The 12758-nt window shown below is 32.8% G+C and overlaps 1 protein-coding gene across 1 annotated transcript; it reads right to left on the bottom strand.

Annotated features, from left to right (window-relative positions):
- Positions 1-1735: 1735 nt before the first annotated feature.
- On the bottom strand, positions 1736-4953 carry LOC110602247 (probable serine/threonine-protein kinase WNK9). Its single transcript, XM_021739716.2, has 7 exons — positions 4755-4953; positions 4606-4643; positions 4241-4468; positions 3902-4122; positions 3643-3800; positions 3122-3557; positions 1736-3017 (listed from the first exon to the last, which is right to left on the bottom strand). The coding sequence occupies exons 1-7, from the start codon at positions 4827-4829 to the stop codon at positions 1984-1986; spliced, it is 2190 nt and encodes a 729-aa protein (XP_021595408.1). The 5' UTR covers positions 4830-4953; the 3' UTR covers positions 1736-1983.
- Positions 4954-12758: the final 7805 nt, after the last annotated feature.

The following is a 12758-nucleotide window of genomic DNA, read 5'->3' as shown; positions in this document are numbered from 1 at the left end:
GTGACTATATGCACTGCTCACTGCTGCCTATACCATTTTTCCTTTTTACCTTTTTTTTACCCCTCTCGGTCTCTGGAGTAAATTCAGTATCGTTGAAGCCAATCTTGCAAGGACTCTTTTGAGAATTACTAAATGGGATACAGAGTTTGGCAAGAAAAAAAGGGGATAGAGAGAAAGGAATCTCTGTAATATTAGATTACTTTTCTCCATGACCCAACCTCTTTTTCCCTAATTTATAGTTCACAACCATGATTTAGAATAGACCTAAAGTTCCCAAAAGCAAGTAATTCATAATTTACTTTAATGAATTATTAGAAAAGTAGGTGGAAGGAGCATGCAAGAGTTGAAATCCCACTTCTTTCCTATCTCTACTATTCAACTAACCCTTCCTCTTCTCTCCATTGATTACTCCCTCGTATATGCTTCTATAGTACATGCACAATGGTCATCATTATTGATTGGCTTTATTACAAGTTGGGATTATTTTAGTTTGATCATAGATGAAATTATCAGCCAACAGTGTCGTCACTCTTCTTCCCTTCCCATTTGGAAGGCCCATGGATTCTTCCATTAGCAGCCCACAAGTTCCCCTTTCTTTTCTTAGCCGTAGTTAGGAGATATTGTCGGCGTACATCTATCGCATGGGTGTAATCATCCTCATGCCCTTGAAATATCTAGATTCCAGCTCAAGTTGTCAACTTGGATATGCAGAACTCATCCCATGGCAGGTGTCAAAGTTCATAGAGTTTTTAGGAACTAAAACTGTAATTTTTTAATATTGGAGTTCCTAGAAAACAATAAATTAGTACAAATTATTAGGAAGATAAGGGCCGAGACAATTTGTTATAATTACTTCTCATGTATTTATTTTGAAGGGTGATATATGAGACATGTTGATCTTCCTTGAGAGGAGTGACTAATTGGCCACCAGCTAGGTTGGGTACCGTAGACCTACGGAGATACTGAGTTGTGCACTCCTTATAGACCGTCCCCTGTCTACAAAGGAGGTGAGAATTATTATAACAATTACGTCGATAATAATGTATAATTATTATTTTGGCCTTAAAATAAAATAAGTATGTTTATGAATTCTCATATTCAGTTCTTATTTTTTGTGCCTACTGTGAGACTTCTGATGGAATGTTGCCTGTCGACTTCTTTGTTCGTTTATATAACCTTGACTAATCAGGGTACTCATATTCACAGGGTATTAGGTGATTCTTAAACTGACTTGGCTTGAAAGTGTTCAAGTCAAGTGCCGTACGGTTCTATGCTATTGCTAAAATCTGAAACCGTGACATCCGGTCGGTTAGGTTTGTGATATTTACTTATTGAGTTACAGAAAGCATTGAAAGACTTGGGACCATTTTACCTTTACTTTTGAAACTACCGTCTAATTTTTCTTGAATTACCAGTGCTTTCGAAGTTTACTTTGTATGCACAACAGCTATTTATGGAGAGAGTGGTAAAGTTTGTCGATGATCCAATGTTCCCAGTTTTAGAACTTTTTGGAGGCTTTTTTTTTTTTTTTTAACTTTAATTTCCAGAGGAAGAGAGAGAATACATCAATAATACAAAGGCTGACGTGATCACATTGCTGGTATTTTCCTGTCCAGAAGAATTCTACTGGCCAACCAGGACTCCAGGAGTAATTATTTATCCAAGTTCATAGCATCCAATGCAGATAAGAGGAACACAAGGGGAATATCTCTTATTATTTAGGAAATGCAAGATGTCAGAAAATTGAGGAAACTTGTTCATTTGGATGTTAATTTGTAATGTACATTTGATGTTTACCCAAGTGAACATATCCCATGTAGATAAAGACCGTAAAAGCTGTAAATTTTACATCTCTGCATGTACAGCTAATTTCATCGCCTCTTTTTTTCCTTGTTTCCTTGTCAATAGAGAGAAGCAAATCTCTATTTGATGATATATCTTGATGGTGCACAATTGGTGAAGTGGGTAGAAAACTGCGCAGCATTAAACATCAAGAGCATCAACTGGAAGGGAGGTTGCCCTGTGAAGAGGATATGGAAGTAAATCTCCTGCGTAGAAACTCTTAGCAGTCACCGTTTGCTCAGGGCTGTGTTCCCTGTTGATCGCCTCAAAACTTTGGACTAGTTGGTATTCTGAGTTGGCACATCTCTTCTCAGCATCCGTAAGAAAAGTTGAACTAAGATGCCTCTCCGAGGGAAGAGATTTCAGGGAAGGCTTATATTTCTCTCTCTTTACTTTAGCCAAAGTAGAAGGCACATGAACTCCATTATGTATTTTATGATCCTGGTCGTCCTTGACTCTCAATTGTTGGTCTCTCAGGTCCCTTAACTGCATCTGATATTTTGCTTTAAGCCATCTCAGTTCTTTCCTAATTTCATTCTCATAATCATCCCAGTGAGCATAAGCTGCCGAAGAGCTTGAAGAGATACAAATTGTTCTATTGGATTCACAAATGCTACCCATATTTATGACCGTCTCTTCCTTTTCAAGGAGTAATTGGTCCACTGCATCATTTCCCTCATCATCGCAATGAATCTCTCTTGATCCTTCTGAACTTGATTCCGGTGCATCTCGCTGGGCCCAGATATCCGTATAATTTATGCCATTGGATTGGCTCGACTCCACTGGAGCACAGTCAGTGCTGGAACATTTTTCTGGCCCTTCTACTTGGTATGTGATCTCCTCAAATCGGCCATGTACATTGGCACATCCATGCTTAGAACACTGAAGAACCTGCAAGTTCTTGGCTCCTGGAATATTTGATGACACATAATCCAACATGTAACTGTGAGAAGCGCAATTTTGACAGAAATTCGCATTTGTACACTGTTGAGTTTCCTCTTTCTCCTGTCTCCTTTTCCATTCAGGTACCAAGCTTGTAATTTCACCATCAATCATATCTGCTATCTTCAATACATCTTGGTCAGTAATATCAAGCTCAGAAGCCATCTCAGCTGCAACACTAAGAGCAGTGTCAACCTCAATGTCAAATGGGAAGTAGATGTTTCGAATGCGACCTGCATAGAAGAATCTAGTTCTTGATACGGTTCATATGCTGAATTAATGATCTCAATTATCATGTGGAGGCATATTTGGACTAGAAATTTACAACTTAACTAACCTTCTTCATCTGCAATTCTGAGCCTTAAGAAGATGCCGTCATCCTCTCTCCTTCTACCTTTGATTGTAGTAACATTTTCAAGATGTTCATCTTCTTGACAAGAGAAGAGATCAATGTCACTTGGTTCATATTCAACATTATGGTATTCCAGTTCATTCTCAGGATCATAACCAAGATAATGGGCATAACCATTAGTCAAAGAGTTGTTAGTGTGATTAATTCCATAGTAAGGTTGTCTTACTAGAGCAACTGTTTTATTTGAATCACCCTGGTAATCTAAGTACCTCAAATCATATCCATAATCATCAATTTGGAGAAAAGGGTCCTCCAGAAGTTCTCTGGCAGAGAGTCTGCTTGACACGGTTGCTAGACATTTGTCAACAAATTGTCGCACCTCAGGGTCCTTTATTTTGTACAAAGCATCTGGTCTTTTCCCCTAGATCAGAAATTCAATTTTGTGAAAAGGGGTTCTATAGAAAGAACTCGATCTGAAACATAAAGATAAAGGATTTAGTTCGTACAGATATAACTTTCTTGTATATCTGAGCAGGATGGTTGCATTCACTATATGGATACTCGAAGGTAACCATCTCCAAAACACACATCCCAAAGGAATATATGTCAACTAATTCATTGTATTCCTCTTCATACACCTCCGGAGCCATGAACTCTGGCGTTCCTGAGTAAAAGAAAGAAGAAGAAATTATTTTTTGAAAAAAAGAACCATCCCCTTTGGTTTGGAGGAAATGAGAGATCCTTTTTTTTTGGTTTTTTGCTTACCAACGCAACGAGCAGCATAGGACTTTTTAAGAATTGCGGCGAGCCCAAGATCACCAATCTTGACTTCTCCTTGGTTGCCATTAACAAAAATGTTATCACACTTGAGATCTCTGTGGATTATAGGAGGGTTATGGCTATGGAGATAGAGAAGCCCCTTCAATATCTGCCTACACCAATGCTTCACAGCTCTAATATTTACTCTCTTGTGTTTTAACCTATACCTAAAGACAGAATTCATATGAAAAATTAGATTCACCAACATTGAAAATTCGAAGACCCAAATGAACAGAACCAATAAAATGAAAAACTAGAGTTTTAGAAGCTTGTATTAGAGCTTACTGTCTGAGAGTACCAGAGGTGAACATCTCAGTGACAAAGTTGATGTTTCTGTTAGCTGCATCAACCCAAGAAGTGTAGAATTTCATGATATTCTCATGTTTCAAGGTCTTCAACAGATGAATTTCACAGTAGAGCCTCTCAAGATCTTCAGGACTTTGGAGGAAATCATAGAGCTTCACCTGATTCCAAGCCACCTCAATTCCTTCATACTCATCAAAGGCTTTATAACTGCCACAAAAAATACATCACATTCGAAAAAATAAAAAAAGAAAAGAAGTAAATTTTAATCCGAATCCACCAGAAAGGTTCAAAGAAGATAAGAAAACTGAGAGGGTTTTGCTCAAAAGTAAGAAAAAAGTCCATACACTGTCTTTGAAGCTCCTTTTCCAAGAATTTCATTGTACTGCACAAAAGAGAAGTCAAAAACCACGTCTCAAGTTCATTCACGGCTAGATTTTTTCAGAAAAAGAAATGAACAACAAAAAGAATGCAAGAAACAGGAGATGTAATTTACTCTTCCATATCTCCCAGTAGGATCAATTTCAACAAACTCGTCAGAATCTGGCTTAAGGCTTGCAGGACTGTTCATTCCTTGTTTCTATCCTTAGCTACAATGTTTCTGTAGATAAGAGAAAGAGTGAAGAAAGAGAAGGAAAGATAAATCGGCGAGTTAAACAATATTAATAGAGGGAAAGAAATTGTATTATTTTGGAAAGAAATATATTTAATTTGAATGAAGAAAGAAAGGAAATGGGAAAAAAGAGGTACCTCGGTGAGTCCATCAACTCAAAAGGACAAGGTAATGGCCAACTACTCAGAGACAACGAGGCAAAGATATCACAAGGTTGCACCCACTTAAAGACAAAACCTGACAGTACAGCCTCTCTTTTTCACTCTCTTTTAACTCTCTTTCCACGAGCTGTTAAAACCACAACTGATTTTGCCAGCAACAGCTTGCAAAACCTGGACCAACCAAGATTTGATATTACAACGCTCGTTGTTTTTTTTTTTCCCTATCAGTGGCAAAACAATGTCCTGGAGACATGAAGATGTCCGGAGACTTTTATGTTAGAACCATCTTCTTTATAAGATAAATAATGATTTATAATTTAATTTTTAAATGTTATTATTATTAATAAATTATTTTTTATATTTTTAAAAATTTATTAAAATATTTTTTTTATTTTAATTTTTTTCTATTAAAAATAAAAAAAATTTAAAATTTAATTTTACTCTCAAATAAAACTCTTTATTTAATTTTTGAATATTATTATTATTAGTACGTCAATTTCTATATTTTTATAAATTTATTAAAATTTTTTTTTATATTTATTAAAATATATTTATTTTTTTTATCTATTAAAATATTTTTATAATTTTTTTTATGAAAGAAATAATTTCCTTCCTTCTTTTTAAAAAATAGAAAAAAAAATAAAAGAGAAAAAAAAAAAGAAAAAAAATGATAAAAAAGAAAAAAAATAAAAATCTCCTCCGAACTTTTTTTAGAAGAATTAAAAAAGAAAAAGAAGAATAAAAAAAAAAACAAAAGAAGAAAGAGGAGGAAGAGATAATTTAATTTTTTTTAAATATTTTTAACAATAAAAATAAATGAAATGACTATAATAGAGAAACTGATTTATTAATAATAATAATATTTAAAAATTAAATTATAAATCTCCTTAAAATAAATAAATTGAGCTTTTTAAAAAAATTTATTTCAATAAAGGTATAAAATTCTCTTCTTGCTCTTTTCATTTCTTCTGTTTCTTTTTAATGGTCTCTTCTTCCTTATTTTATAAGATTCTTCGTGTTTTCACTGCCCTTCCAGTTTTATAATTTTTATTTATTTTATTTATAAAATTATTATTTATTTTTATATTATATTAATATATAAATTAATTATAATCTATTTTATTTTATTTTATTTATAAAATAATCTCTCATTAATTATTATTCTTTTAATAAATATTTAAATATTCTTTCAATATTTAATAAAATTTAAAATATTTTAGAGAAATATAATTAAAAATTAATAAAAAAAATATCTTTTTATATGTAAAAAAAATAAATAAAAATTATAAAACGAAATAAATATTAAATTTTGTTTTCTCCTTCATTATAATAATAAATATGATAATAACTGAAAAGCATTAAGGCATTGGTGAGTTTTATTACTCTTAGCCAAGTAATTTAGGTTTAATTATTAAAATGAAATTAGTGAAAGAGAACAGATGTTCTAATAAATTAAAAAATTAATGTGTTAAGTATTTAGAAAATTTTCATATACGAAAGAGAGACCCTAAATTTGGTAAGTTAGGCCGTGTTTACAGAAGCGTGCAAATACTAGCTGGTTCTTGAATCGTGTAAGCTCTTTGTACATAATTTGTGGCTTTTGGATTCAAAAAAATAAAAAGAAAAAGAAAAAAATTGTGGCAATTATTATTTTACACCTTTTAGATAGTGAAATGAAATTTTGAGATAATATTTAAAAAAAAAAAAAATTTGTGGTTCTAGTTCTTAATTAAAATTGTAAATTTGAAATCTCGGATAGCTCCACAACGTGAGTGGCGGATGTAAAAATTGAAGTTAGGGCTTAATTTAGATAAACTATTAAAAAAAATAAAACATATATATTAAGAAGAAATTTTTTTTATAAAAGTTAATTATATTATAATAAAATTATAATAATGTTATATATATTATTTATTGATTAAAATTTAAATATTTAATATATTACTTATTAAATTTATATTTTATAAATTTAAATTTTATTTTTAAAATTTAAATAGTTCATGAAATTTATCAAATAATTTAATATTATTTATAGAACACATTTATTATTTAAAAAATAAATTTTATTTTTTTTAAATTTAAATAATTTAACATATAATTTTAATCATAAATAGACTTTAAGTAAATAAGATAAATAAAAAAAATCATCATTTCTTAGATATTTTAGTATGAGGTTAAAAAAAAAATTTAATGGTTAATAGTGTATTTTTTTAGAGTAATAATTAATCTAAAAATTTTTTTTATGATGTTTGGTTCAATATTGAGGATGATATTAACTGTTATCCTATTAATCTTTATTATGTTTGATATAATAAAATAAAAAATAAAATAAATTTAAGAAGTTAAAATTTAATTCATTTAATAGATATAATTTATTATGAATATTGTCCTATAAAATGTCAAAATTTAGCTCATTTAATTAGATATAATTCATTCGGGATGTTGCATTAGAAAAGATAGCATAATAAATATATAAAATAATATATTAATTTAGTGTAAATTTTAATCAAAACTAATAATAATAATCGAATAAAGTTAAGTATTATTTCATAGTATATAAATATCATTTAACATCATATTAAATGTACTCTTGATAATAAAAATAGTATATAAAATTAAATTAGATATTGAATAAATAATTTTAAAAAAAAATACTACTTAGAGTATTGAAATTTTAAAGATGAGAAGTAAATATTTTTGAAATGAAAAATAATAGATGAGAAGTAAATATTTTTGAAATGAAAAATAATAGAAAAAGAAATAAATTAAATATTATAATATAGCTAAAAATATATAAACTAAATAGTATAAATATTAAAGTCCACTAAGAATTTATTTAATAAAATGACTAAAAAATTTAAATTTATAAAATATAAAATATTTTAATTGATAATTTGAAATACAAATTAATTAATAAATTTTTTAAACCTATAAACATCTAATTGTAAATTTTTTACATAAAAGTAAAACTATTTAAATAATTCTAAAAAATTTAAAAATTTTCAAAAGAACCTTTACGTCTTACCCTTCACCGCCGGTGATTGTGACGAAAATAGAAATAATAAAAAAATATGGGAAATGGAAAATGAAAAGGTAAACCATATAAATTAAACATATATTTTGTAAATTTCCTTTCTAATTTACCTTCAAATGAATAAATTAAATTATTAAAATCAAGATTTTCCTTTCCCTTCCCCCCTCCTATCTTTCCTTTTCCGTTAAAATTGCAATCCCCCTCTTTCCTCCCTGCTTTTGCGTTTCTGGAATGTCCACCAGGGGGTGAGCTTCCATAATTGAATTATGATTTTTTTTTCATTGAAAATTAAAATATAACGATTATAAAATTTTATGTTCTTAGAAAACATATAATTGACGTTTGTTAAACTCAGGATGCATTATTGCACATGAAATGGTCAGCTGAAGTATTATTGAAATCAACAATAAATGAGAGTTTCTGCAAATAGAAGCAAGGCGTGATGGGACATTTAAGTCCATGAACAAGAAAAGAAGGAATGAATTGGCAAACATTAAATGTGTTTTGTGTGTTAGGGATCAAAGGCTGTGTGTTGTACACTGGTCCGAAAACATCCAAAAATCCTGGGTGTCCTGTGTATGAAAAGTCCATCGGCATTTAGGTACGTCTGGTTTGTGTCGAGGGCTATGCAAGAAATCGACACGAATTGCCGAAGCATTGCCCTTTATCTGTGGGCGGTTGCAAGGCAAAAACACACATGCTTTGTTCATTTGTACCTCAAATTTAGGGTACGCGGTGAACCAAATTGGTTTGATTGAACTAATTTTTTTTCATTATTGATGGATTTGATTGATTTAGGTTGTATTGTTAATGGATTTGATTGGACTTGGGAGCTGTACTTTTCAAGGTATTTGGGTCATTTACATCATCTGTTAGAAATAAAAAATTTTATAAAAATTTAATTTAGTTTATTTTTTATAATAATTTTTTATTTAAAATGATTTTTTTAAAATTTTTTTTCAAATGAAAAAAAATTATTTTAAAAAAATTAAAATAATACATAATTTTATAAAAATTCTTTTAAAATCGTTTCTTGGAAAAAATCGGTCATGCTTTCAGCGTGACCAAAAACTAGTAACGTTTACGTTTGTTTGAATGCCCGTGTCCAATTGAGAGCCCAAATTTGAGAAGTCTCCGTTTAGTTGTTTGGTTTCCATTAAACACAGAGCATGGGCCAATTGTTTTGAATAAAATGATTTGAACTGTGGGCTAAGACCGTCCCTAAGGTCAGTTGTCTCGGAGCACAGGTGATTTAACGAAAAAAGAAGAAAAAATGAATAACACGGAAAAGGAGAACGGCAGATAACAAGGATAAATTATCGTTTCTGATTTATACTAAAATTAATAGATTTGCTTCTTTATGCGAAATTATTTTCATTTAGTAAAACACAAAATTATTCTGTTTAAACTCAATTTATCAATTTTTCTCTCTCGTTGAGGAGTTTTATTTCTTGTTGGTGATAAGTCTTTCTTTTCTCGTTTTTCATGTTTTTAGGGTTTTGTTTTCATTTTTTTCTTTTATCGCTTGCTATCAATATTATCTTTTTATGTTGAATTATTTGATATGATTACAATATCTATTGAGATGGCCTACCTTTCAGTTGACGTCAATATTAATTTCGTTGCAATGAAACATACCCAAGCGTCATTGTAGAGACCATTTATGAGGTTAACTTTTACTGAAGAGGAGGATGGTACTTATTTATTCCGGTTCTATCATGAGGTTGATTTAGAACATGAATTGGAGATGTCTCCTTAGTCTTTTGATAACCAATTATAGCTGTTGGGGAAGGTTGCTGGTATTTCGCATCCTTAGGAGGTCCAGGCCTTTGTTTGATGTTTACTTATGGATTAAGGTATCTGGCTTATGTTCTGGGTTTATATCTAAGCATGTGACGGAGATAATTAGGAATGCATTAAGAGAGTTTGTGAAGGCTGACCCGAAAAATTATGAGAAACCTCAGAAAAAGTTTATGCAGCTGAAGTATTTACATGATGTTCGAAGACCTATTCAATAGACTATAAAGTCGAGGAAGGAGAATGAAGATTGGTTTACGACTGACTTGCAGTATGATAAGGTTCATTCGTTGTGTTTTCTTTGTGCTTACCTTGGGCACACAGAGAGGTTTTGCCGGTTGTTGTTAAATCGGAAGGAAGGGCCACTTGTACGTAAGCTGAATCCCAATATTCATTCTCAGACTCGCCGTGGTGTTACTAATATTGGGACCAAATGGTTAAGGGAGGAAGGAAGGGTGGAGGAAGGTGTGTGGGAGACTTAGATATCAGGCTGAGAAGGGTGATGTAGAGATGGAACAAAGGTCTAAGGTTCTTACTGGTAACTCTGGAAGTGAGAAGGGTGTGGGGGGTGAAAGAAGGCAATGCAGGTCAGGGTGAGGGGATTACTATCTCTGATCCTAAGATGAGGAGGACAGAGCAAGGTGTAATGGAAACTGATGTGCTACGTATTTTGGATGATGAAACTAGTTATGGTATGGGGCCAAGGAATAATTCAATAGTGGATTTTAAGACTCAGACCCGCCGACAAGAATGAGTTGCATAAGTTGGAACCATTGTGGGCTTGGCAATTCATGTGCAGTACAGATTCTACAAGAAATGATTAGAGAGAAAAAGCTACATTTTATTTTTCTTGTCAAAACTTTATGTTCTATTAATAAATTAGAGGAAATAAAATCAATTATTGATTATGATGACTTTTATTTTGTTGATCTTGTTAGCCATAGAGGTGGGCTTGTTTTCTTTCGGAAGTCGGTTTTAAATATTTAATTGCTTGGTCATTCTTGTTTCCATTTGGATATGCAAGTGGAAGTATAGGGGTTAGGGGCTTGGAGGATTACTGGAGTTTATACGCATCCGGTACGTTAGAGACGAGCTGAAACGTGGGAGCTTATTAGAAGTTTGGCTATAGTTTCTTCTCTTCCTTGGATTTTCTGCGGAGATTTTAATGTAATTTTGTCTCAAGATAAGAAGAAGGGTGGTCCACTGTAACGACCCGAAAACCGGACCGCTGCCGACACTAGAATTCAGATCGACTTAAAGTCATTGGAACCCGTAGCAAGCCTACTATACATCCTGTGTACCTGATAAAATCTCATTCATGATCATACATGACAGCATAAACATAAACATTCCATAAAACCAAGCTCAACCTGTACATGCATCATACTGAAAACATAAAATCCATACTAGAGCCCTCATTAAATGCTCTAGTATGGTAAACATTACATGTCTCAAGTTTGGTTCAAACACAACTCATAATTAAAACTTTTACATAAAGATCATGAACAACAAGGATTTACAAGAAAAACATATACTAGGGCCAAGTACAATTCTAATCCGTTAAATAATACATGTCCACAACTATTCTATTACATTAAACTATACCAGCTACTATGCTGGCTTCCCGTGATATCTTCGACCCTGCAAACTTGGGGTTAGGGGGAAAGGGATAAGCTACAAGAGCCTAGTGAGCAGAACATAAAAACAGTTTAATAAACATATGCTCATATAAAATGCGTCACAACACAAACAATTCACATCAAGATGGACTTGTCACTAATAACCCTCTACATAATCCAATGTGCCCGGCCCTCGACGGAGCTCCTCAGGACTTTCGCTTAAACATAACATAACATATCCATAAATGCCAGGGGTGTAGAATGGGCCTCGACATGGACTTTCTCTTACATATTGCCAGGGGCGTAGAATGGGTCTCGACCTGGACTTCCGTATCATACCATATCATATCATATCGAGGGCTAGTGGGTCATCCAACATCCATCCACATCAACAGTAAAATGTGCAATGCATCATATTCGTGAATTCTAATCCAAAACAGTCTAATACATAAACATGGCATTCGTGATGCATGAACATGCTTAAAAAGTTCGATTACTTTAAAACAATAGATTAGTTTAGTTCTACTCACCTCTGGCTGACGCTTGCCTAACACTGTAGCAGCAGACTCACTGTTGGCCTCTACGGTCTCCCAGGTTCGATCCTACACAGATGGACTCCAATGAGGGGCTAAACATAGCTATTACAAGACTCTAAATAACTCCTCATAAACCCCCTAAAACATACCAAAACATGCATATAAAACAAGCAAAGGAAGACTGGGTAGGGGACTTTCGGCGGCAGGTTCGGTGACCGAAACTCTTCACAGATCCGAAAGTCAGCAACCTTCGGGGGCAGGTTCAGCGCCCTAAACCCCTTCACAGATTCGAAAGTCCATGCTTTCGGGGGTAGGTTAGACAGCCAAAAGGCTGCCTCCACAAGCAGGTTCGGCGGCCGAACCTTGCTTCGGCGGTCGAACCTGGGTTCTCCAGCTAGGCAGAACCCGGTTCTGTCCTATGCATACAGCCACCCAACTCTCCAATCCTCACACCCTACTCCTCAAAAGCATGCATACTCACTCAAACATGCACAAGGGGCATAAAAACTAGCCTAGACCCCAACAAACAACAATGAAAACACATAAGAGCAAACATTCATTAAAAACACAACTCAAACCCTATAGCATTAGATCTAACCATTTCATGCATTTCCAACCTTTAACCATTTCTTAAAACTTGATTAAAACGTAAGAAAAACAAGGATCTAGGCTTATCTCTTGGAGATCTAGGAGTGACAGCAACCCCAACATGGAAATGAGTCTAAACGGTCTCCGGAGGT

The sequence above is a fragment of the Manihot esculenta genome, chromosome 15 (genome assembly GCF_001659605.2).
Source record: "Manihot esculenta cultivar AM560-2 chromosome 15, M.esculenta_v8, whole genome shotgun sequence".
NCBI lineage: Eukaryota > Viridiplantae > Streptophyta > Magnoliopsida > Malpighiales > Euphorbiaceae > Manihot > Manihot esculenta.
This window is presented reverse-complemented; position numbering and strand designations above follow the sequence as displayed.